This window comes from Podarcis muralis, chromosome 1 (assembly GCF_964188315.1).
Source record: "Podarcis muralis chromosome 1, rPodMur119.hap1.1, whole genome shotgun sequence".
Classification (NCBI taxonomy): domain Eukaryota; kingdom Metazoa; phylum Chordata; class Lepidosauria; order Squamata; family Lacertidae; genus Podarcis; species Podarcis muralis.
In genome coordinates this window covers 14,709,048-14,734,864 of record NC_135655.1, presented here as the reverse complement: position 1 = coordinate 14,734,864, position 25,817 = coordinate 14,709,048, and the positions used below count along the sequence as shown (strand labels likewise).

Sequence of the window (25,817 nt, the reverse complement as noted above, 5' to 3'; positions counted from 1 at the left end):
AACGGGAACATTGGCAGGAACAATGGCAGATCTTGGGAGGCAGAGCTGTCTGAAAACGCCTGCCAGAAAAGAGCATTAGTGGCCTAAGTGGAGGAACTATGGGGTTGCATTCTGCATTCTCCGCATAGCAATTAGCAGCTAAGAACAATGTGGGCGTGAAGCCCACACGCGGCCTCAAGTGCTTTCATGTGGCTTCCAGACTTTTCCCATGCTCTCCATGAGCCTTGAGAATTTCACTCTGTTGCTGCTGCTCTTTTTCTCTTCGGGGCAAGTTCCTAGTCCACATGAGGACAAAGAACCGAAAGGAGCAGCGAAATTCAAATGTGTTGTGCTTGAAGATCCCACAGTAACAAAGGCCATCTCATGCGTTCTCTCTCTCTCTCTCTTGCGACTAACTGTGCAAGAGGACATTTTCGCTCCAGTAGGTACCGTATTTTTCACTCTATAACACGCACCAGACCATAAGTCGCATCTAGTTTTTGGAGGAAGAAAACAAGAAAAAAAATATTCTGAATCCCAGAAGCCAGAACAGCAAGAGGGATCGCTGTGCAGTGAAAGCAGCAATCCCTCTTGCTGTTCTGGCTTCTGGGATAGCTGCGCAGCCTGCATTCGCTCCATAAGATGCACACACATTTCCCCTTACTTTTTAGGAGGGAAAAAGTAAGTCTTATAGAGCAAAAAATACGGTATATCTGGACCAAGGAGATGAGAAACCATTTCTGCAGCATGACCTTTCTAGGCTAGTTTTAACATGTCATGGATTGTGTTATTTTTATTATTTATTTTGTCTTGTTATATTGTGATGTTATGTTGTAACCGCCCTCAGACCTTCAGGTATAAGGTGGTACAAATTGAATGAATGAATGATGGTAATTTGTTAATGGGCAGTTTTGTTGTTGGTTGTACCTGGTTGCTGTATTTTTGTTGTTGTTGTCCATTGCCCCAAACCTGCAGTTTTACCTCAGGACTTCTTATTTTTCTTCTAGGGAGTTTCTCTGAGGCCATTGTTTTCCCGGCAAATAAGGCCAGCTGCCTGATTCGTCTCTCTGCCTTCCCTGACAGATAATTTTAAAAAATGGAAGTCGACTTTACAAATACATGCAAGGCTTGGTTAACGCATCTGCCCTGAGGCAGCTGGGCTGTTCAGACTGACACGTGGCCCCCATCATCACCACCTGCCACCCCCCCACCCCCCATGTTGAGGGGATGAGGAGACATTCACCTGCCAGCTTTGCACACACACACACACAAACACACACACACACAGAGAGAGAGAGAGACTTGGATTTGGCAGAAGTGTGAGAGGGGTCTCCTAGGCACCTCGCTCCCTCAATATGGGAGAGTGTCAATTTGAGCATCCTTAATATTTGGCACCATAAACTTCCCTAGCAGATATCCACTTATCTTGTCTAAAGAACCTCCAATGATTGAGGAGGCCAGAAGGGTTCATATCCATCTTAACTGGCTTATAGCACCCATCCAATGGTTTATTAAGATGAACTGTGTTGAACTGCTTGCCTAGCCATTGCCTGCTTGAAACATCACTAGGTTGTTCTTTTTCTCGTTTCGGATCAAAACTGGTTGAGGGGGGGGAGGACATCAAATTATGCCTCAATAAATGGCAAGATAGAAACAGGTCAGATACTGTATGGACTGCGGCCAATGTCACGTGTACGCATCTTCCGAAACCAGTGGTGGGAGTGCACACAGTATATGGAGTAAATGCAGAGTGTGTACATAGAAAATTTACCTCACAGATTGCCTTACCTTGTATGTCCCAACCAATTACCAATATCATCTGGGGGAAGCGCTATTAGTGGTCCCCCTTGGACCAGAAGCACAACTCAGGCCAGCAAGGAGTTGTGCCTCCAGTTTCAGTGGGCCTGTGGAACTCCCTCCCACAAGAAATCAGCCAGGCACTGTCCCTGCTAAGTATCAGACGCCAGGTTAAAACGGTTTTATTCCGGGAGGCTTTTTGTGCCGTTACTGAAACCCTGATGCTTTAACCTTTGATGTTGAAATTACGTTCTGAATTTTACGTGTGTGTGTGTGTGTGTGTGTGTGTGTGTGTGTGTGTGTGTTTAATTGTAAGTTGCTTCAAGGCCCTGATGGTGACTTGCGGGGTATACATTTTAAAAACATGAATAAACGACGCTTCGCAGAGGCGCTACGCCTATCAATGGTTATTAGCTTTCGTAGGTAAATGGAGCATCCATAGTCGGAAGCAGTTTATCTCTGAGTGCCAGATACTGGGGACAAGCAGCAAGGCAGGGCTGTTGTGAGCTTCCCATATGCTTCCAGCTGGTTGCAGAACTAGCCAGACCCTTGAGTCGAATCAGTGGGGCTCCTACAACATTCTTAGCTGCAGTCCTTTCCTCCCCAAGAGAAACATATTTTCAAGTACATTTGGGTGTCGACTGAGCAAATTTCCTCCCTCTCTACCGCAGGGGGTGTGTGCCTTGTTGGTAAGAGCCACCATTCTTCCTGCCATTAAACAGCAACCACCACCAAATAGCATCCGATTCCAGGCTTGGCATAAAGGGGGCTTGCGATGAATCGCAAGAGCCCAGGCAGTGAGCCAAAGCCAACATTAATTGGGGGTGGGAGAGAGTTTCCTAGAAAGGGAAGGAGAACAGTCTTCTTCCCTGGTGGTTCAGGAGCAGGTTTTTTAAAAGCCAGATAATTAAAAATGTAGAAGGAGAATATCGAGTGGGAAAACGAGAGAGACATTTGCCAAGCCGCCTCCTGTGCTTCTCCCCACCCCTGCTGTGTTGACATCCCTTCTGTTTGCTTCCGGAGATGAATGGGGAGGGACCTGGGGCGAGGGCAACGGTTAACCCTCTGGGGGAGCAGAAATCATTACACTCCCTGGGTTGCCCCAATCCCCCACCCGCGTGCCTTCTGGCAAGAGGCTTCACGTGGCTGTTGTCATGCAAAGCAATCGATGGGCAGGCCTGTTTGTCTGCAGAATTTAGCATTGTGGTTCCCCCAGAAGTAAATAGAGATGTTTGGAGGGTGGGGCATTGTGCTGTAGAGCAGGCTTCCTCAACCTTGGGCCTCCAGATGTTTTGAGACTACAGTTCCCATCATTCCTGGCCACTGGTCCTGCTAGCTAGGGATCATGGGAGTTGTAGGCCAAAAGCATCTGGAGGCCCAAGGTTGAGGAAGCCTGCTGTAGAGCATAGCAAGGTTCTCTTAAGAGCTCTTGGCATGGGAGGAAGTGGGCTTGGGAGATAGGGTCGTGGAAAAGGGAGAGTTGGACGGGACCCCCGAGGGTCATCTAGTCGAACCCTACAATTCAGGAACCTCAGCAGGTGGCCATCCGACCTCTGTTTAAAAACATCTAAGGAAAGAGAGTCAACCTCCCGAGGGAGACTGTTCTTACTGTCAGAAAGTTGCTGGAATCTCCTTTCTTGTAACTTGAAGCCATGGTTCAGGTAGGTAGCCGTATTGGTCTGACACAGTCGAAATAAAGAAAAAAATTGTCCTGTAGCACCTTAGAGACCAACTATGTTAGTTCTGGGTATAAGCATTCATGTGCATGCACACTTCTTCAGATGCACTGAAACAGAAGTCACCAGACCCTTATATATAGTGGGGGTGGGGTGGGTTTTCTCAGGAGGGTAGTAGGAGATGGGTGATGGACTCAATGGGTGCAGTAAACCTATTGACGACAGTTAACGACTGCATGCACACGGAAAGCTTATACCCATAAAAAAAAACAAATAGTGTTTATGACGCATAAAAAAAACCAAATAGTGGGAAAGTGAAAAAGAGAGCATAAATATTTTTCCCTGTATTCAAACAGCATGTGTTTTTTTTAGAAAACATCATTTTGCATTCAACTGGCTGTTCCGCTGCTGGATACCTAACAACTAATGCCGTGTTTCTTTTTATTAACAGTGCCTAATTATAAGAAATTTTAATCTCGGGGAATTTTAACTAAATCGTATCCCATATCTTAAACAACTACCCGCTTTCAGTGGTTCTGTCTGCCACTTCCAGCGATTTGCAAAGATTATTCATGCTGCAATTAACAGACAAAGTTCACATTCTTTAATCTACTGTCCATACAATTTTTCATTTACTTAAGAGCTAAAACATCTGTTGCTTGGGAGCCACAAGTAGCTCAAACCTCATGATTTAGCTGACAATTCAGGTGTGGGGAACGCCTGGCCCTCCTGATTTTACCACTCCCATCTTCCCTGATCGTTGGCTATGCACCTTCCTTTGACGAGTGGGGCGGGCACAGCTAATTAGAGAACTATGCAGGGAACAAGAGTCTCTGAACAACTCTCAGCTCCTTGAACAAACTGCAGCAGCCAGGATTCCTAGGGGAAAGCCCCATGGCCAGGATAGCTCAGTTGGTAGAGCACGGGACTCTTAATCTCAGGGTTGTGGGTTTGAGCCCCATGTTGGGCAAAAGATTCCTGCATTGCTGGCGGTTGGACAAGATGAGCTTCATGTTGTTGTTTAGTCGTGTCCGACTCTTTGTGACCCCCTGGACCAGAGCACGCCAGGCACTCCTGTCTTCCACTGCCTCCCGCAGTTTGGTCAAACTCATGCTGGTAGCTTCGAGAACACTATCCAACCATCTCGTCCTCTGCTGTCCCCTTCTCCTTGTGCCCTCCATCTTTCCCAACATCAGGGAGTCTTCTCTTCTCATAAGGTGGCCAAAGTATTGGAGCCTCAGCTTCAGGATCTGTCCTTCCAGTGAGCACTCAGGGCTGATTTCCTTAAGAATGGATACGTTTGATCTTCTTGCAGTCCATGGGACTCTCAAGAGTCTCCTCCAGCACCATAGAGCTTCATGGTCCCTTCCAATTCTACAAGTCTATGATTCAAGTGGGTCACTAGCTCTTCTGCCACAGCCTTTTCAGATCGCTTCCTTTTGCTACGTCTGACCTTGCAGCGAACATGGTTTGTGGAACTGTTGATTCCCATGGCTATTGCATCTATTAGAAGTGAACCTGGATATTGCCCAATAGATATTGGGCAATAGGTATTGGTCATAATATAGACGTGGAAGCATTCAAGCGATTGTGGAATCTGGATATAAAATTTACAGCATGTTAAGAGAAAATTATATGAAAATGATATATTGATGGTATCTTACACCGAATAAATTGGCAAAAATGTATAAATCTAAATCAAATAAGTGTTGGAAATGTAAAGAGAAAGAAGGCTCTTTTAATCATATGTGGTGGTCTTGTACTGTAGTAAAGTTAAAGCTTGCTGGGAAATTATATATAATGAAATGAAAAGGTTGTTTAAAATAACCTTTGTAAAAAAAAAACCAGAAGCTTTTCTTTTGGGAATGATAGGGACAGAACTACCTAAAATGTATACAGTAGATGCTTATTCATGTATGTGACTACAGAAGCAAGAATGTTACTTGCCCCAAAATGGAAAGAAGCAGAAGTCCCAGCAAAGGAAGAATGGATACAAAAACTTATGGAATATGCAGAAATGGCAAAACATACCAGAAGAATAAGAAATCAAGATAACAATTTTTTTATGAAAGAATGGAAATGGTTTATTAATATTTACAGATAAACTGTAAACAGATAAGAACACTGGCAGGATTATTGTAATAACCTGCAGTTTTATAAGTGTTTATACTTAAAGAAGATGAATAAATGAGCCTATTACGTTAATTTGGATGTGCAGAAGATATTAAAAATAAATTTAAGGAACCGCAGAAAGGGGGGGGGGGAGGAAGTCAAGTTTTGAAATGTCAAAATGATTGTAAAATTAGTGAAATTAGTGAAGAAGCGAACCTGGATATGGTGCACAGTAGATGACGAGGTGGCCGTGATCAGGCTTCTTCAAGATCTTGTTGCAAATTCTTCTTCCATCTCTGTTCACTTATTATCTTCCAAACATACAAATTCACTGCAAGCAAAAGTCTTATTAGCTGCTGTGTAGCAGAAGGCGACCTCCCACTAGGCAGATGGGGCAGAGACAGTCTCTCAGCTCTGTGCTTTTCTCCCCATTAGCAAAGTAGGTGATCAGAATCCTCTACCATGGATGATATTAAATTGTTCAGATCCCTAGTTGTGGGGCAGTGTGGAATAGTGGTTAGAGGGTGGTATTTAGGAGCAGGGAGACCTGGTTTCGAATGCCTGTTTGACCATGAACTCTTGCTAGATCCTCTTAACACAAGGTCATAAAGAAGGAATCCTTCTCTCATAAGAAATGCTTTCTCAAAGGCTGAAATTCCTTCTTCCTTCTAGGTACTGGAAGTGGCTCCCTGTCTCATGCAATTATCAGGACAATTGCTCCAACAGGGCATCTGTATACAGTGGAGTTCCACCAGCAGAGAGCTGAGAAAGCCATTGAGGAGTTTGAAGAGCACAAGGTGGGCCATTTGGTGACGGTGAAGAACCAAGATGTCTGCAAAAACGGCTTTGGCATCACTCACCTTGCAGACGCGGTCTTCCTGGACATTCCGTCGCCGTGGGAAGCCATAGGGCACGCCAAATCTGCGCTAAAGCGTGAAGGTATGTCACCTGTTTTGTGGTTTATCCATCTGGGGTCTGAGATGGGCATGGGAGTAGAGAGTGTGTACCAACAGAGGCCTCCAAATTCCTCACTTGAAGAGATAATCCTCAAATGATATTATTGGAATACAGTGGTACCTCGGGTTAAGCACTTAATTCGTTCCAGAGGTCCGTTCTTAACCTGAAACTGTTCTTAACCTGAAGCACCACTTTAGCTAATGGGGCCTCCCGCTGCCGCGCGATTTCTGTTCTCATCCTGAAGCAAAGTTCTTAACCCGAGGTACTATTTCTGGGTTAGCAGAGTCTGTAACCTGAAGCGTCTGTAACCTGAGGTACCACTGTATAAGATGTTAGCATGTGAAATACAGATTTTATTTTGCACTGTGAACGGGTTCACTTAAAAAAAAACCCCTACCTTGAAGGGTGATGCAAATGCAAAATTTCTTTGGGAAGTTTTGGAACTCTGGGGGAAATGCGGGTGACTCAGAGTTCGCAGCGGCTAGGGAAGGGCCTGCGATTGTGGCCACCGCCTCTGTTTGGGCAAGGAAGGTAAAGGTCGTGACTAGGGCTGGGTGGTATTTGGTTTTCAATATTGTGATATACCAGCCAAACATCTCAATATAACACGATGTCTGAAATAAGAATGGAACTATGTAGAGGCGAACAGTAGGGCTGGCCAATACAGTGGTACCTTGGTTTAAGAACAGCTTAGTTTATGAACAACTTGGATTAAGAACGCTGCAAACCCGGAAGTAGGTGTTTTGGTTTGTGAACTTTGCCTTGGAAGCAGAACATGTTCTGCTTCCTGTTGAGTGTGTTCTATTTGTAAATTGAGTCCACCGCTGCTATGGGAAAGCACTCCTTGGTTTAAGAACGCTTTGGTTTAAGAGTAGACTTCTGGAATGGATTAAGTTCGTAAACCAAGGTACCACTGTATCTGGTTTTCAACACTAACTAAACTTTGCAATATACTGATATATCACAATGCCTGAAATATGGATGGAGTTATGTAGAGGCATTGGTTTCACGGTTTTTCCTGCATTGTGATTTCTGCATCATGCACACACACACACCATGGTTCTTAATATGTTGCCAGGTCAAAAATTATGAATCTGATATCATAATATGGACTTCAAACTGGTTTTGGATGATATATTGATATATCACCCAGCCCTAGTAGTGACCTGTGAGTTGTAGCATTTTTATCCTTTTGTTCCTGCCAAGCAATTGCAGATGTGTTCCTTTTCTTGCCACAATAACCAAGGTAGGTGGAAGTGAGAGAGAGAGAGCGACGGGCAGTGTTTGAAACTCCCATTGTTCTAGGCGCATTTTGCGAGAGGGAATTTCATTAGCGCGAGCCGTTTTTGAACTCCGGGAGCAAATTTCAGATTAGGAGGGTAGGGGGGGGGGGAATAATGCATGCAAAGCTCTGTGAACACTTGAAAGTGATACATACCTGCTCAGTCTTTTGTTTTATGTTATTGCCAGGCTGTGCATGGAGCAAAAATGGCAAAATAATAATAATAACTATTATTATTTCCTGCTTCTGTGTTTCTGCAAGGACTAATGTTGCTGTGTGTACTGGGTTCTTGACCTTTAAGCTCTGCAGCCCTTGTCTTGAAATGCTCGGCTTGTTGCTGAGATCCATTTAGATCTTTTTACTTAAAAGCAATTAAAAATAAGAGCTTCGGGTTTTGCAGCAAGAGGCAGAGATCTGAAAGGAGAAAAACAACTTTTCTCCCACTGTTCTCCCCCCCCCCCCCCGCTTTGATTGCACAGTAATTGGCATGTGAATAATATAAAAAGCTCTTGAACTTCTAGCTGAGCTGCGAGTGAGTGGGAAGGCATAGTAACGTAGCTTGATGAAAGCAAATTCTCTGCAACATTTTGATGGGTGTGCGTGTGTGTGATACAGATTTTTATTTTTATTTTAAATCCTGCTAATGACCAGGGTGGTTGAATGAAAGATGGGGAAAGCCATCTCTTAGGGCTTTGAGTCAAGAACAGTACACATTTCATATGCTTGGGGGCTGGGTCACTCGTGTGCAGTTATCCCTTGATGACAGCAGCATTGAGTGATGATGGAGGGGGGCTTTCTTGAACTTGAGAAAGCTTAGGCCCCCAGTGTCATGGTCCGGTCTAGGGGCAATCAAAGTCCCGGCTGAGGACGTCGGGACCGGGGGCAAGATGGCGGGGTGGGAGCAGGAACGAGAGTCCAGAAGCCAGGGGTCCGGGGGTCAGGAAGCAGGGAGTCACGAAGTCAAGGGTCCGAGGGTCGAGGAGAAAGGAGTCACGAAGTCAAGGGTCCGAGGGTCAAGAAGCAAGGAGTCAAGAAGCCGAGGTCTGAGGATCAGGAAGCAAGAAGCCAAACGCAGCAAGGCAGGAAACAAGTTGCTGTGGCAAAGAGCCGAAAGGAAATGCTGACCTTATATGCCTTCCCCGCTCTTGCCACCAGGTGCATTGAGTTACCAAGCGGCCTCACCTGTGTGGCCGCGCCTTGCCTCTCCAGAACAAACTTAGGAAGGCCCCAGCCCTGCGAAGCCCTACTGGTCACAGGGCCTGGCTCCTGCACGCACTCCTGACACCCAGGATGTCTTTATCCAGCCCTGCTTCAAATGTAATACGATGGCACCAAGAGTTGTGAGAAGAAGGGGAAATATCTGCAAATGAGGAACCTGTAGCCCTCTAAAAATTGTTGAACTCCAATTCTCTTCAGCCCCAGCCAGCATGAACAATGGTTGGGGAAGTGTTAGAAACTCAGGTATATAAGCTAGGGGCCCAATGGCTCCTTAAACTAGGGTTATAGTCGGCGTAATGAAATGTCTAGTTGCCGTTTCGGGGCCAAAAGTCGTGTTTTTCAGTACGACTTTTTGGTTCCTGAAGTTCATTCTGATTGGGCAGATAAAACATAACGGATAGAATTCTACAGGATGTGTTGTTAGTGTGAGAAAACGAGCAAGAGCCAAGGATAACCAGGCAAGCACCTCCTGATGGTGGAGACATCAGACGCTGTCCTGGCCCCCCAGGCATCTTCACTGGCGAATTTTGAACGCTGAGTTCGAGAAGGGTGGGAGATGTAAGCTCGAAAGCATTTCAAGGGAGACCTGGAGTTCCCATCCCTGCTGTAAGATGGAGGTCCTATAGAAATCAGTCTGCTTACGTTTCTGCATATTTTTCTGATGCCACCTAGCACAAAGTCTAACATCGCCCTGCAGTTTGCTGAAGATTCCTTTTGTATGCTGAAGGACAGAGTATGTTTGGATCCAAACCAGGACTTCTCAGTATGGTTGGATTCCAACTTCAGCTACCTTGATCAAGTGCAGAGGCAACAGGTTATGCACATGGGTGGTGAACTGGGGCTTCTTTTCCCAGAGGAGAATTGATTGCTCTGTGCCAAATTGGAAACAGGGATTTAGCGCTATCTGCCACCAAAGACTTCAGATTCAATCCACGTTATACATGATTAAAGCATTGCTTCAAACTCAGCCAGCTCCTAAGCTGCAGTCCTGTCCTTGCTTACCTAGGAGCAAGCCCCATTGAACTCAACAAGGCTTACTTTTGAGTAGACATGCACAGGACTGCACTTCCGGAGTCCATCTTTGGGCGTTCTCAACTCGCAATCACTTCTGTTCCCACGGCACAGCATCGCCTCTGCTCGTGAACTGGAGACTTGTAAATTGCATTGACCTTATATCTGGAATAAATTTAGGCAAAAAAGGCAATGCGACAAGATGCCAGAAGAACATTCCCATAGTCCCCTGGGTGTTGCTGTTAAAGCGCAGTCAGGGTTCCAGTTCAAGTCAAATGCCAACATTTTGAGTTATGCATGCACAAAATACTTGCAGGATCATGGCTGTTGTACCCCACTGTATAAACAACTGAAACCACCAACAGTTTGGGGTGATGCTATTTCCCCCTCCAGCTTTGTCCTCAAAAAGATGATGGTGTCACGATTTGTGTCTGTCGCCATCAAGACCCAAAAATTCCATTGGAAAAGTTTCAGGCACTTACAAGAGTGCAGGAAGCTAACTTGCATTGGGCCAGGCCATTTGCCTCCCTATCTCAATATTTTCTGTCTCAAACACCTATCTCAGTGTTGGAAATTAATCATAGAATTGTAGAATTGGAAAGGACCCTAAGGACCATCTAGTCCAGGGGCCAGCAAACTTTTTCAGCAGGGGACCGGTCCACCGTCCCTCAGACCTTGTGGGGGGCCGGACTATATTTTGAAAAATACCAAAAAACAAACAAATTCCTATGCCCCACAAATAACCCAGAGATGCATTTAAAATAAAAGGACACATTCTACTTATGTAAAAACACCAGGCAGGCCCCACAAATAACCCAGAGATGGATTTTAAATAAAAGTACACATTCTACTCATGCAAAAGCATGCTGATTCCTGGACCGCCCGCAGGCCGGATTTAGAAGGCGATTGGGCCGGATATGGCCCCCGGGCAGTTTGCCTACCCATGGTCTAGCCCAGTGGTGGCGAACCTTGGCACTCCAGATATTTTGGAACTACAACTCCCATCATCCCTAGCTAACAGGACCAGTGGTCAGGGATGATGGGAGTTGTAGTTCCAAAACATCTGGAGTGCCAAGGTTCGCCACCACTCATCTAGTCCAAACCCCTGCAATCTCAGCTAAAGTTGAGGCCACCCAACCTGTTTAAAAACCTCCAAGGAAGGAGAGTCGACGACCCCCCCAGGGAGACCATTTCACTCTCGAACAGCTCTTATTCTCACAAAGTTCTTCCTGAAATTTAGTTGAAATAAAGGGACGCACACAGACCAAATTTCCTCTTTGTCTCCACGTTTCATGAGAGTTACTGAAAGCCCGCCAACCAACTCTGCACATATGCTGCCCTGCCTTTTGAAGGGAGATTTTCTTTTTTCTTTTTAAAATTTTACTTATGCTTTTTAGGTTTATACATTTCACTAATTTTACAAACATTTTAACATTTCAAAGCTTGACGTCCTTCCCCCCTCTTTCTGCGGTTCCTTAAATTTATTTTTTAATATCTTCTGCACATCCAAATTAACCTAATTTGCTCATTTATTCATCTACTTTAAATATGTTGTTGTTATTTAGTCGTTTAGTCGTGTCAGACTCTTCGTGACCCCATGGATCAGAACACGCCAGGCACTCCGGTCTTCCACTGCCTCCCGCAGTTTGGTCAAACTCATGTTGGTAGCTTCGAGAACACTGTCCAACCATCTCGTTCTCTGTCGTCCCCTTCTCCTTGTGCCCTCAATCTTTCCCAACAGCAGGGACTTTTCCAGAGAGTCTTCTCTTCTCATGAGGTGGCCAAAGTTTTGGAGCCTCGGCTTCAGGATCTGTCCTTCCAGTGAGCACTCAGGGCTGATTTCCTTCAGAATGGATAGGTTTGATCTTCTTGCAGTCCATGGGACTCTCAAGAGTCTCCGCCAGCACCATAATTCAAAAGCATCTATTCTTCAGCAATCAGTCTTCTTTATGATCCAGCTCTCACTTCCATCCATCACTACTGGGAAAACCATAGCTTTAACTATACGGACCTTTGTTGGCAAGGTGACATCTCTGCTTTTTAAGATGCTTTCTATGTTTGTCATTGCTTTTCTCCCAAAAAGCAGGCGTCTTTTAATTTCGTGACTGCTGTCACCATCTGCAGTGATCATGGGGCCCAAGAAAGTAAAATCTCTCACCTCCTCCATTTCTTTCACTTCTATTTGCCAATAAAACTGCAGGTTATTACAATAATCCTGCCAATGTTCTTATCTGTTTACAATTTGTCTGTAAATATTCAATAAACCATTTCCACTCTTTTATAAAAAGTTTGTTATCTTGATTTCTTATTCCTCCACCATTTCTGCATACAGTATTCCACAAGTTTTTGTATCCATTCTTCCTTTGCTGGGACTTCTGCTTCTTTCCATTTGGGGGCAACTAGCATTCCTGCCTCTGTAGTACCATACATGAATAAGTTTCTATACAGTTTAGGTAGTTCTGTCCCTATAATTCCCGAAAGAAAAGCATCTGGTTTGTTTGTTTTACAAACATTATTTTAAACATCCTTCTCAATTCATAATATATCATTTCCCAGGGAGCTTTTCATACTTGTCGCCAGCTATGAAAATGTCTTGAAGTGACCTACAATTATGAAAGCATGCAGAATACAAAAATTTTAACTGGCATCAAAATTAATTTAAAAAGCATAAAAATCCAAAAGTGCTCATCTTTCAATAACGAAAAAAGGAAAGATCCCACCCCACCCTCTTGAAGATGGACACCAGTGTAGCCTTTGGGCATAGTCATACCCTATGATCCAGTTAAGATCTAAATGCTTGGATGAACAGAAGTATCTTTATCTGGCACCTAAAGGTTGGCAATAATGGGGCCTGACATATCTCTCTGGGGAGAGCATTCCGCAGTCAGGGAGCCACCACTAAAAAGGCCCGTTCTCTTGTTGCCACCTTTCACATCTCCTTCGGATGGGGGGCACACAACGAAGGGTCTCAGGTGATGAATGCATGGTCTTGGTAGGTGAGAGGTGGTCCGCGGATGCACCTGGCCCCCAAGTCGTGCAGGGCTTAAAATTAGCATCTTGAGTTGGGCTCAGTAATATTTGAAGCTGGGCATGTTGTTCCTTTCCTATTGCCAAGTGGGCAAACAATCAATTCACGCACCCTTGCCTTAGCCTGACGTTCCACTCTACCGGCCGTAAAGCTTATCTGATTTCTCAGATGAGCAAACCGCACTGTACTTAATTATTTTAGGGTGAATAATTCAGTAGCATTTCCAAGGCTAGCTGCTTTCTGCTGGTTCTCTGGGAATTCCCTGCTGTGTGTCTGGGAACTTGAGCTTCCCAGCATAGGAGCTAGCAATGTGTTCAGCAGTGACGACTGGAGTGAAAATACATAATGGGCGAAAATGAAAGCAGCCTTTCGCATCTGCATGTCATCTGCATAACTCTTATTTTGAAATTGACGTGAAAAACGCCAAAGTATGGTTGGTGGGCATTTTGTGCGTATTTCACAATGTCCCTGAGGCCAAATTGGATGAGGCACTGTGACTTTTAACATCACTGCCAGGTATAATAGGGCCCCTGATGGCAGGAATCAAATACAATATGTTTACATTTTAGTATTAACTTTACAGGGGGCACTTCACTTTTTTTGTGCTTGCCCCCCTTTTTTGAAGGGGTTGCCATACTAAAATTGGGAAGTAGGGCGTTGTGGATTTCATAGATGGCCCCAACACACACACACACACACACACACACACACACACACACACACACCTATCCCTCTTTGCCCATAATTCAAGCCTAGGGTACCTTCCCATCTATTTAAACCATCACATGCAGGCAAGGAATGTGCAGTCTAGCTTACCAACCCATAATATGACAGGCAGCATGACATCCTCCTTTTAGCCTGTCTGCCTCCTCCCCCCTCCCCCCTCGATCACATAACATTTTATTTGAAAAGTGGGTGTTAATTTTTAATGTTAAACATCCCATAAATCCCGTTAACAAGAGGAGAGGGAGCCTCTTCTGCCCTTGCCTGACTCACTCCCTGATCTCCGAATAGTTGCAGTTCATTATTTTAATAGCCTTGAGGGTTAATGGTCTGTTAAGCATCCCTCCATAGCTGCTGCTCCTTCCCCAGATTGTGACCTGCCTCTTTAATGACCTGGGAGATTTTATTTTCCTTTCCCCCCAAAGATAGATGCTTTGGGTTTGTGGCTTTCGAAGGTCCTTATTCGTTGGTGGTAGCCTGCTGGGACCAGCCTTGTGGCTGTGTACCTTTTGGCCAGGGCTTCCTGCTACTGTCACTGTGGGCTTCCTGACAGCAGCGGTTCTTGCTTTCGAAAGCTGCTGCACTGCAGAGCTCCCTTCATCTTCTAAACCTGCGCTGCCTCTCGCCTCTCCCCACCCAACCCTTGCCTTTGCAGCATCTGCTGACAAAACGATTTTCAGTGTGATAGTTGCTGTGCCTGATGCCTCTGACCTTGAATGCGTTAGAAATTCCTGCATTATTATTATTATTAGTAGTAGTAGAAGTAGTATTCACACTCCCTCAGAAGGAGCAGGTATGCATTTCAGGAGCATCCCTGGATCCACTGCTGTCGCCTGAAGATGGTTCAGAAACTTCAGTTGGTGCAGAATTCGGCGGCCACGTTGCTCACTGGGGCAAGACAGTTGACACCAACCCCGGCCTGATTGCACTGGCTGCCAATTAGTTTCTGGGCTGGTTTTGACCTATAAACCCTTAATAATAAAATAATAATAATATTTTATTTATATCCTGCCCTCCCCAGCCGAAGCCGGGCTCAGAGCGGCTAACAACAATAAAAGTAAAATCAATTCATACTAAAATCAATCCAAAATCAAATTAATGGCAGCCATTGGGCTAAAGTTCTATGAGGATTACAGAAGGAGGGGGTCAGACTGTGCCTTGGCCAAAGGCCTGGTGGAACAGCTCTGTCTTGCAGGCCCTGCGGAAAGATGTCAAGTCCCGCAGGGCCCTGGTCTCTTGTGGCAGAGCGTTCCACTAGGGCCACAGCCGAAAAAGCCCTGGCTCTGGTTGAGGCCAGCCTAACCTCCCTGTGGCCTGGGACCTCCAAGATGTTTTTGTTTGAAGACCGTAAGGTCCTCCGTGGGACATGCCAGGAGAGGCAGTCCCGTAGGTACGAGGGTCCTAGGCCGTATAGGGCTTTGAAGGTTAAAACCAGCACCTTGAACCTGACCCTGTACTCCACCGGGAGCCAGTGCAGGTGGTATAGCACTCAGGTGCCGCAATACCTCAAGGACCACCTCCCTCCATATGAACCAACCCAGACCCTGTGGTCATCATCCGAGGCCTTTCCTTGTGTGCCTCCTCCACGTGAGGTCCAGAGGGTCGTAACACAAGAACAAGACTTTTCTGTGGTGGCTCCCCGTTTGTGGAATGCTCTCCCCAGGCAGACTTGCCTGCCACCTTCATTGCATATCTTTAGGCAGACGGCGAAAACCTTTGGAGAATTAAACCATCTTTGGCCTTTTAGACTGGGGGCGTAATTGTTTTTGTTTGTTGCTATTTTCTCTTGTGTTTTTATATTGTCAACAGCCCTGTGATCCTCGGATGTATAGAAATTTAATAAATAAAAAATTAAAGAGGAGGCTCATTTCAGTTCAGCTGTGTCGATGAAGATGCACAAACACTCCCCCCCCCCCCCCGTTAATTCTGATGTGCTTCGCTGTAGGACATGTTCAAATACTCAGTCAGTGACAGCTCCTGATTTCTAATGCACTCATACTCCCACAAACTAAATGGGATATTGAATTGGAAGATTGTTGGCTATCCCAGGGCAGGGCCTCTTTCATCCCCAGGAAGACAATAGTGGGATTGTCTAGTGAACGATGTTTACAGATCTGAAGTTCCTGGGTGGTGGGAATTTGCCCGTTCCCCTTCCCGGAACTGACAATTTCATTAATAGTACTTCAGGTTTTGTTGTTGAAAAGTATTTTCCCTTATTTCAATAAGCCTTGCAAGTTACCCTGTTGGTCAGCACTATCTTTGCAAACTGTTTGTTTGTTAAGGAGTTTTAAAAGTTTTTAGCACATCTTCTAAATTCTTTCTAACGTAAAATATAAGTTTTAGATTGTCCCGAGGAAGGGAAACCCCCCCAACCCCCCAACCCCACAAATCGAGCTTTTTCCAAAACGCATTGTTGGACATTTACTACAGTAACCCTTTTGCAAGTCCGTGACTCACTGGTGGAACATCAGCTTTGCATGCAGAAGGTGGCATGTTGACTCCCCAGCATATCCAGGAAGAACTGGAAGAGTCTGAAACCTGGGGAGCTGCTGCCCATCAATGTAGGCCATGCTGAGAGGTGAATTTCGGGCAGTGTGACTGGTTCTGCTGCACTGGGTGCTTAGCCTGGAGGTGCTGCAGGATGTTGCAACGATGACATAGTGAATTGGGCAGAATGCAAGGCGAGAGGCTGGGGGCACTGAATTCTAGCCTCGCACAGGGCGCCGCTGCAGTTGGAAAGACCAAAGTCTACCCCTGCCATACTGACAGCGGTCTGACTCCAGCTTCCTGTGTTCCGCTTGGAGATCATTGAATTGTAGACTTGGGAGGGACCACCAAGGGCCATCTAGACCAACCCCCTGCAATGCAGAAATCCTGCCCACAGCCGTACCTGGGTGGGCTCGAACCACCAACTTTCTGGTTAACAGCCAAACGCACTGAACCATTGTGCCACTCTATTTTGGTTTCTTTTATCTTGTGCCTCCTGTTGTTGTTGTTGTTAAGGCTGATGTGAAACCATCTAGAAAGCTGCATGGTCTGATCCAGAAACTCTCTTATGTTTCTGTCTATCTTAAAGGCAAGCTGCAGTGACCGCAATATGTCTGTGCCTCACCTGTTAGGGCTTCCTCCAGCCACTGCTGCGGACGACTGTTTCTTATATTTCCCTTTCTCTGTCTCTTCCTAAATAATCCTCCTCCCCACCCTAAAATGTTTGGGGAACTTTTTTAAAAAAGAGGCACAGAACATAAGGCTTCCAACAGAAACCCCTCCTTAATCCTGCGCTGAAGAAGCCCAGATGATGTGCTTAGAATAAGCTGTGCGGCACTTCATTTGCATAACGTTCTGACTGCAGCATTTAAACTCCCGAATAATTAGGAAGAGCTTGGCATGGATGAGGAAGCGGGGGGGGGGGGGAATAAATAAATAAATGGCCAAGGATGGAGAGCTTTAGAAAAAAGAGAGACAGTGCGTGCAGCACTTCTGTAGCTTTGCCGCAGATTTAAACAAAATCTAATTTTCATATCTTTCCCTCTCCCCGTTGGAAGCGGCCATTCTGTAAGGGGGAGAGGGCTATAGATCTCCAATAAAGAATTATCAGTGCCCTCATCCACAGTTCGCTGGATTCTTTTTCCTTTTTGGGGGTGAAGGGGCAGACATGGCTTTTAAACTGACATAGAACATGCATGAGTTTGTAATGTAGATAATACTTCCTTTGGAACCCCTCCCTGCCTTCACCCAGATGCTGCCCCCGTAAGAATCTGCCCTTACATGGCGTCAGACAATTGGTCATACAATCATAGGATCTTAGAGTTGGAAGGGACCCGTGGGTCATCTAGTCCAACCCCCTGCAATGCAAGAATCTCAACTACAGCATCCACGACAGATGGCCATCCAATCTCTGCTTAAAACCTCCAAGGAAGGAGGGCCTACCACCTCTCATAGGAGTCTGTTCCACTGCCGAAAAGCTCTTACTGTCAGAAAGTTTTTCTGAATGTTTAGTCGGAATCTCCTTTCTTGTAACCTGAAACCATTGGTTCAGGTCCTACCCTCCAGAGCAGGAGAAAACAAGCTTGCTCCATCTTCCATGTGACAGCCCTTCAGATATTTGAAGATGGCCATCATATCTCCTCTCAGTCTCCTCTTCTCAAGGCTATACATATCCAGCTCCTTCGACCATTCCTCATAAGGCTTGTTTTCCAGACCCTTGATCATCTTGGTTGCCCTCCTCTGCACATGTTCCAGCTAGTCAACATCCTCCTTAAACTGTGGTGCCCAGAATTGGACACATTATTCCAGGTGTGGTCTGACCAAAGCAGAATAGAGTGGTCCTACGATTTACACTGACTGCAACAGCTTCCCAGTATTTCAGACAGGGCTCTCTCCAAGATTTACCTGGAGATGAAAGGGATTGAGCCTGGGGCAACCATCTGCATGAGCATAAGAACATCAGAAGATGTCTGCTGGATCCGGCCAGGAGCCCATCTAGTCCAGCATCCTGTTCTTGCAGTGGTCAGCTGGCTGCCTCTGCATACAAACCAGATGCTCTATTCCATAGATATTCGACATCCCACCCAATAAACCCCCAACGTACACTAGTTGTTGTTGTTTAGTCATGTCCGACTCTTCGTGACCCCATGGACCAGAGCACGCCAGGCACTCCTGTCTTCCACTGCCTCCCGCAGTTTGGTTAAACTCATGCTGGTAGCTTCGAGAACACTGTCCAACCATCTTGTCCTCTGTTGTCCCCTTCTCCTTTGGCCCTCAATCTTTCCCAACATCAGGGTCTTTTCCAGGGAGTCTTCTCTTCTCATGAGGTGGCCAAAGTATTGGAGCCTCAGCTTCAGGATCTGTCCTTCCAGTGAGCACTCAGGGCTGATTTCCTTCAGAATGGATAGGTTTGATGATCTTGCAGTCCATGGGACTCTCCAGAGTCTCCTCCAGCACCATAATTCAAAAGCATCAATTCTTTGGCGATCAGCCTTCTTTATGGTCCAGCTCTCACTTCCATACATCACTACTGGGAAAACCATAGCTTTAACTATATGGATCTTTGTTGGCAAGGTGATGTCTCTGCTTTTTAAGATGCTGTCTAGGTTTGTCATTGCTTTTCCCCCAAGAAGCAGGCATCTTTTAATTTTGTGACTGCTGTCACCATCTGCAGTGATATTATTATTATTTTACTTCATTAAAGTTGAGATGATTAGAAGAGCAAATGTGGTGCTAGTCAGGCTTGAGGCCTGACATGCACAAAATCTTGTATGCTTTCCTTCCAGCCCAACCTTGTTTCATGGGTGATGCTGTGATTTGTCAGTCCCCGTCCCCCCCTTGTAATGAATTCAGTGCATACTCCCATCTTTCCTTGGAGAGCTGAACCCTCTGATTTCCCTTGTCAGCGAAACCTCCGTTTGCCCATGTGCCTGCTCTCTTGAAGGACGTTCTGTCCTCCTGTTTGCAAAGGCAATGTTTTTAGTGCACTAGTAAGCATTGAGCAAATGCCAAAAAAAGGATGCTGCTGTCTGATGTTGCTGTGCACCCCCTCAAACCATCACTGCCTCCCACCACCATCTACTGCCACCAAGATAATGGCAATTTTCTGCTGTTGTTGTGACGCAGCCGTGGCATCGCAGCACCACGGCAAATGCGTTTCTAAAAATACGTAAGTTTAAATGGCGGGGCGTTGCTTCTACGGTTTCTTTTTGGTGCCTTAAATTGTTAGGAAGTCTTTTATTTCCCAGGAAGGGTGGTGAGGACCGTTTCTGGTGTTCAAGAAAGCTAGATTGTTAGCACCTGTCTTTCTCGAGAGGCAATGGAGTGCTCTTCCAAGGGTGAAGTCAAAACTGCTGAATTAGCAGCACCAAAGCGACCTCCTTGGGGCGCAGGCCTGCCTGGGCAGTGTGTATGGAGGTCCTGGGCTGCCCAGACGACAAGACCTCTATCTCAGCCTTGCTGGTGTGGTCCAAAGGAAAGCAGAACTGTACGTTTGGCATCAGCTTGGCTGCAGGAGTTGCTGGAAGGAGGTGTACAAGGCACCATCCAACTGTCTTAGGGACTCCACTCCAGGTTTGTGTAGGGTTTACTCCTTAACCTTTTCTCCTGAAGATGTCCTGTAAGGAATCATAGGTTTAAAGGTAAAGGGACCCCTGACCATTAGGACCAGTCGTGACCGACTCTGGGGTTGTGGCGCTCATCTCGCTTTATTGTACAGCTTCTGGGTCATGTGGCCACCATGACTAAGCCGCTTATGGCAAACCAGAGCAGCGCACGGAAACACCGTTTACCTTTCCACTGGAGCGGTACCTATTTATCTACTTGCACTCTGACATGCTTTCGAGCTGCTAGGTTGGCAGGAGCAGGGACAGAGCAATGGGAGCTCACCCCGTCACGGGGATTCGTACCGCCGACCTTCTGATCAGCAAGTCCTAGGCTCTGTGCCACCCAAGTCCCTAATCATATTAAGAAATAAAGCACCGGAATGTGGACGTTACCTTAGGGCAATTCAGAACAAATCAGTGTCCTCCAGATGTTTTTGGAACACCCATTAACCCTGACGATGGTCCATGCTGGCTGGGTCTGGTGGCTAACCCTGGTCCACACCTAACTGGCAGTGTCTCTCCAGAGCTTCAGACGTGAGTCATTCCTGGTCCTAGCTGGAGGTGCCAGGGACTGAACCTGAGGCCTTCTGCCTGGAAAGCAAAAGCTCTGTCCCTGAGCTTATGGGAGATCTACTTAGGGATGGGAGGTTACACCTGCCCCCACAAGGGCAACACTCAGTTAGGCATCTGCTGGGATACCACCGCTTCTCAACATGAAGTCCTTAGCAGTAGGTCTTGCCCTTCTCTGGAGCCCCTACACACCTTTCATGCTGTTGGAAGCTGATGATCCCTCACTTATCCCCATGTGACATTGGTAGAAGCAGCAGCCCCACCCTTAGGAGAAGAAGCTGTCCTTGTCGTGGTGGCACTGGATGCTGGTTGGAAACTACAGAGCAGGGTCAAGGTGTGTTTGCCAAGATGATGGCCAGCTGCTTTTGGAGATAGGATGGTGGGTGAAAGATGGACTGTGATTTGGTGCAACATGGTATATCTTGTGGCACTTGAGTTCCTGATGCAGGGGTCTCATCGCAAGGACATTGATCCCAGACTGGTACTAGGTGCTGGTTCACTGTTCTAGCTTGACGGCTTGGTACAACTTCTAGAAACAGGACCCATATACCTTGATTGCAGGTGTTCCTTTTTCTTTTGTTCCTCCTAGCTCTCATGATCCAGTCATGGGTCTGGATTTGTCAGGAGGCCAAAGAGGGCCAGAAACTGAAGTGCAAGAATTGCAAATGGCTAAATTATTGGCTTCTTTGAGTCTTGTGATTCCTATGTCTGCAGCGGCAAGGATGTTGGCAAAGATCTAGGGTTCAAAAATGGGTTGAAAAGACATTTGCAAATTATAGTGCAAAATAATAATAATAAAGAACTACGAACCTCAGAAATAAAGGGCATGGGGCATGTACAGAGTGCAGCTCCCTTGCGAGAGAGGAAACACTGCATTAAATAAGGTGATTCCACGATATAACATCATTTATTTATCTTCACGTTTTATGGCGATTGTCAGCAATACAAAACTGCTAGAACATTTGCAAAGCTAAGCAGGGCCCGGTATGGTTTCAAATTGGATGGGGGACCACATGTTGAGATTCCTGCATTGCGCCAAATGACCCTTGGGGTGTCACCCAACCCTACAGTTCTGTGACTAATAAATGTTGATTATCTATTGACATTATTTTCAGAGGATTTGGTTTGGGGGTCAATGCCCATTTTATTAGCTCATCAAGGGGTCACGGGACTCAGAGGTTTGGGCAACCCCGCTTTACATAGTTGTGGGCTGCAGTTCTGGCACGAGACTGTTTATAGTACAGCAAGGCCCAGCGCTTCTACACCGGCTACAAAACAGTATTCTTTGTCTTTTGTGAAGGCAGTTATTCAGATTATGGGAATGCATGAATTATCCATGGCCCTTTTGTCTCCCGAGGGATTGCTGACATAGCCTCCGTTGTGAGGCAGGTGACTCAAGGCGCACCCTTCATGCTTCAACATTGAGAAAGTGGATGGGAAGATCCTGTACTGTGTGCACCCCTCATTTCCAATCTCTCCAACCCGAGCTGTGCTTTGACCTGTGCAAACTCCGAATCCTCTCCTACTTATCGCGTCTGCCGGCCTTCCGTCTAAGCTCTTTCCCCCAGCCTACGAGAAACAGGGAGGCTTGACCTCTCCGCAAAAGTGACTCCGCAGAGCTCTTTCGCCCCCTGCGTCGAATGGATGTGGGCTGGAAGGGATTCGACAGGCCCCCTCATTGTTCCCCCCACCTCCACACCGGCAGTTTCAGATGCATTATACATGAATGCATTCATTTTTTAAGACAGCTCCCCGGATCAAAAGGCTCACGCAGCTTCCCAATGTGAGCGAGACTAATCTGGGATAATTACTGTATCAACTCGGGCTAACACACAGATCTCATTAAACAAATTGAGTTGGGGGTAGCTGTTTCGAAAGTTGGGGGGCAGGGGTAGGGGAGTTCTTGAAGGAGGCACCTTGGGGTTGGTTGCAGTGGGGAGCGTTCACACAACATATATTTCACGTCAGGGGTTTGTTCCTGTGCTGGAATTCCCTTGGGAAGCTGTGTTGTGGAAACTGCAGCTACAGAAGAACCGCACAGCGATATTCACCAAAAATAAATAAATCCTGTGTTAGTTTTGTTGGAAGCTGCCCAGAGTGGCTGGTGCAAACCAGAACAGCTATCCCAGAAGCCAGAACAGCAAGAGGGATTGCTGCTTCACTGCGCAGTGATCCCTCTTGCTGTTCTGGCTTCTGGGATTCAGAATACTTTTTTTCTTGTTTTCCTCCTCCAAAAACTAGGTGCGTCTTGTGGTCTGGTGCGTCTTATAGAGCAAAAAATATGGTATATTATTATTATTATCATTATCATCATCATTGGTCTCTATTCTGAGACACACACACACACACACACACACACACACACACACACCAGGAACCCTGGGAACTAGTTCTGACAAATGGGGCTGGAGATCTCTTTTGATTACCCAACTGCAGCTCCCAAGATCCTTTGAAGGAAGCCATGACAGCAAAGTGACATAAGATGTCTTGTAATGCACATGCGCCCAAGAGTTAACACATAGAGACATGCCCACACACCCCATGGATTTAAGAATGCGTTGCTTCTGCAGCCTGGCTTAGAACGCACGTCTCAAAAACCCAACTGTGGGTCTTCTCTGGTTTGGTTTTGTTGGAAAATGTTTACAATTGGGCCATCTTTTTCATTTCTCTGGAGCTCTGCTGATTTAACCGTCAGTCATAACTCTTCCATGACATTCCAGGGCGAACCACTACGGAGAAACTCTAGAGAAGCCTGATGGGAACAATAGTAAGCTGCTCCCATGTCCCCTCGGCGCCTTCTCTTGAGCACAAAGCATTTATTGTGAGGTGACATTTCACGGAGATCCCATTCTCCCCCCTCCCCTCGCAGCCATTTCCCTAAACGCTGAGAATACCCAGCACCCTGGTTAACATCCTCTGGTTTTTTTGTTTTTGTTGTTTTAATGCTTAGCTTGGTGGCAAAAAGCCAGAATATATTGTCTGTTAGAGCTGTGATTTATTAATTAGACTCCCCTCTGGGTTTCCCTTCTGTGCTGTTTTCTTAAAATGAACTTGGCACTGCAGAAACGCAAACAAGCTTGAGCTGGGAAGGAACCTCTGCTCCAGATGTTCAGCGATTTGGAGGGTGATGCTGAGTGACACACGTGTACCCGCGCGCGCACAGTCTCCTCTTGCGTTCCGGATGCTCCAACATAAACAAATGGGCCGTATTGGAGCAAACGGGGGGTAGGTCGTGGGGATTTTTCACCTGCTCCATTACGCTTGGCACAGGGAGCAGAGAAGCGCCTTTGCCTTCCAAGGCGCATGGTAAACTTGGCCATCGTCAGCAAGGCCTTTGCGAGTTGTGTAAGTGTGTTTCCCCCCCTTTTAATTCTCAGACTGAGCTAGCGGTCCGTCCTGCAGAACCATTTGTAGCAGGATTAGCAGCCATGGGATTAGTTATTCAGTGACGATTTACTTTGAGTGCATCTGTGCAGGGCTGAACTCAGAATCTCCCTGTGATGTCCCCCCGCCCCCCCCCCGCCCCCCTTTACAGAACTACAGTTCACAGCAGCCCTGTGGGATAGGTTAGCCTGAGAAATACTGGTTTGGCCCAAGGTCAGCCAGTTAACTTCATGGCCGAGTGAGGATTTGAACCCAGGTCCTCCAGGTCGTTGTCCAACAGGCTGACCACTCCATCACACTTAGGCTTGTCACCTTTGTTCTGGCAAAATACAGGAGAGAGTGGGGCGGTGCAGTTGGGGGGAGAATTTGTGTGTGTGTGTGTGTGTGTGTGGTGCTGAAGCCAATTCAAAGCAATCTATTACAATATCTTACAGGATGGCCTGAAATTTCTCTCTCTCTCTCTCTCTCTCTCTCTCTCTCTCTCTCTCTCTCTCACACACACACACACACACACACACACACACACACACATTTGTAAACCTGTCTGTGCTCTGCTACCCAGAGCTTAAATACGTGACCTTTCACACACCCTTTCTCAAACATATGCATTTGGAGAGGGTCCCTAACTTGGCAGAGAGAGAGAGAAGTCCTGAAATACAGGACAAAACTATCAATACGGGACATCGCATTTTACATCGAAAGAAGGGGCAATCCTGTATTATTCAGGGACAGGTGGCAACCCTAAGTCCACACTGGCTCCATAAATCCAGGTCAGTTTTTTGTTTGCTTTCATATGGAAGATCCTTTGCAAAATGTTCTCACCTGCCAAGTACTGTGGTCCCAAATTGGACCTCCTTTTTCTGCTTAACTTGTGACTTTCCTCTTTTAAGTGAGCGTTGGATATAAGCAGGGCACTCTGGTGTCCCCATTACCCTCTATTTTTATCAGACAGGTTGCCTTGTTATCATTTGCATAGATTGCATAACAGGCTTTTTCTTCTTCTTCTTCTTGCGGGGCGGCTGCAAAGGAGGACTCCTTCGTTAGAGGACCCAGCAGCAGGCTGGGGAGATGGGAAAAGAATGCAGAGCAGCCGAACAACAATTAGCACCACCCCAGCCATTCTTTTTCTCTCCCCCTTCCCCCACTCATTAAAACCTACTTCGTGCCAGGAAGCCTGCCTTATGAGGACATTACATCATGAGCGAGACCACATGATCCCTGGATTTCTGGCAGACCACGTCCTTTTTTAATTCCTTGAGCTGATTTGGCCGGGTGGCTTTTCAGAGCAAAGCCCGAAGCCTTCTATTCCCAGCTGCAGAGGTGACATTGTGACGGACGGGAGATGCAATCTCTCCCCCGTAAAGGGAGGAAAGGTGCGTCTTAAAAGCTCTGGACTGGAGGCGGCTTCGGGTACTATCTAGGAACAGAGCCTCTCTTCAAACAGGACCGGCTGAAAGATGTTGGTTTCTGTCTACCCTTCGCAATGTTCCGTTTGACAGTTCTGTTCGCCTTGAGGGGATTTTGTCGTCTCTTGTCGCCTTGCGTGGATGCATTCAGGAGATGCGAAGCCTCTTGGATGGAAAGCTAACAGTCTCCAGAGCACTCCATCTAAGGACTGGGGATTATTCTGTTTACACATACCATCCCCCTTAAATAAACACAACCCTGTTCCACTCGATCTGCATGTAATATCGCTGGCAGTGCAGTGTAGGCCCCAAAGCACCTCTCAAGAAAAAAATGGTGGGCGAATTGGACTAAAACGTGTGAATATTGTTTCACCGAAGAAGCCTAGGAACTCTTAATTTGCTGAGAAATCTCTTCTGGGGATTCCTAGCTCACTGTTTGCAGAGATACAACATTCCTCCAGGAAAAGGGCAAATAGAGACTGGCCCGTGAAACAGCATTTAAAAAGGGGGGGGGGTGAATCTAGGGAAATCTGGAAAATTAGAAATCAGTTAGCTTAACATCTGGTGAAAAGTTCTATTAAA

The 25,817-nt window shown here is 46.3% G+C and overlaps 1 protein-coding gene across 1 annotated transcript in view; it reads left to right on the top strand.

Annotated features, from left to right (window-relative positions):
* Positions 1-25,817, top strand: part of TRMT61A (tRNA methyltransferase 61A) — a 56,009-nt gene that overhangs the window by 17,801 nt on the left and 12,391 nt on the right. Inside the window, exon 3 of the mRNA XM_028702788.2 lies at positions 6,237-6,503. Coding sequence (XP_028558621.2) covers positions 6,237-6,503 — 267 coding nt within the window. The remainder of the gene's footprint in view (positions 1-6,236; positions 6,504-25,817) is intronic.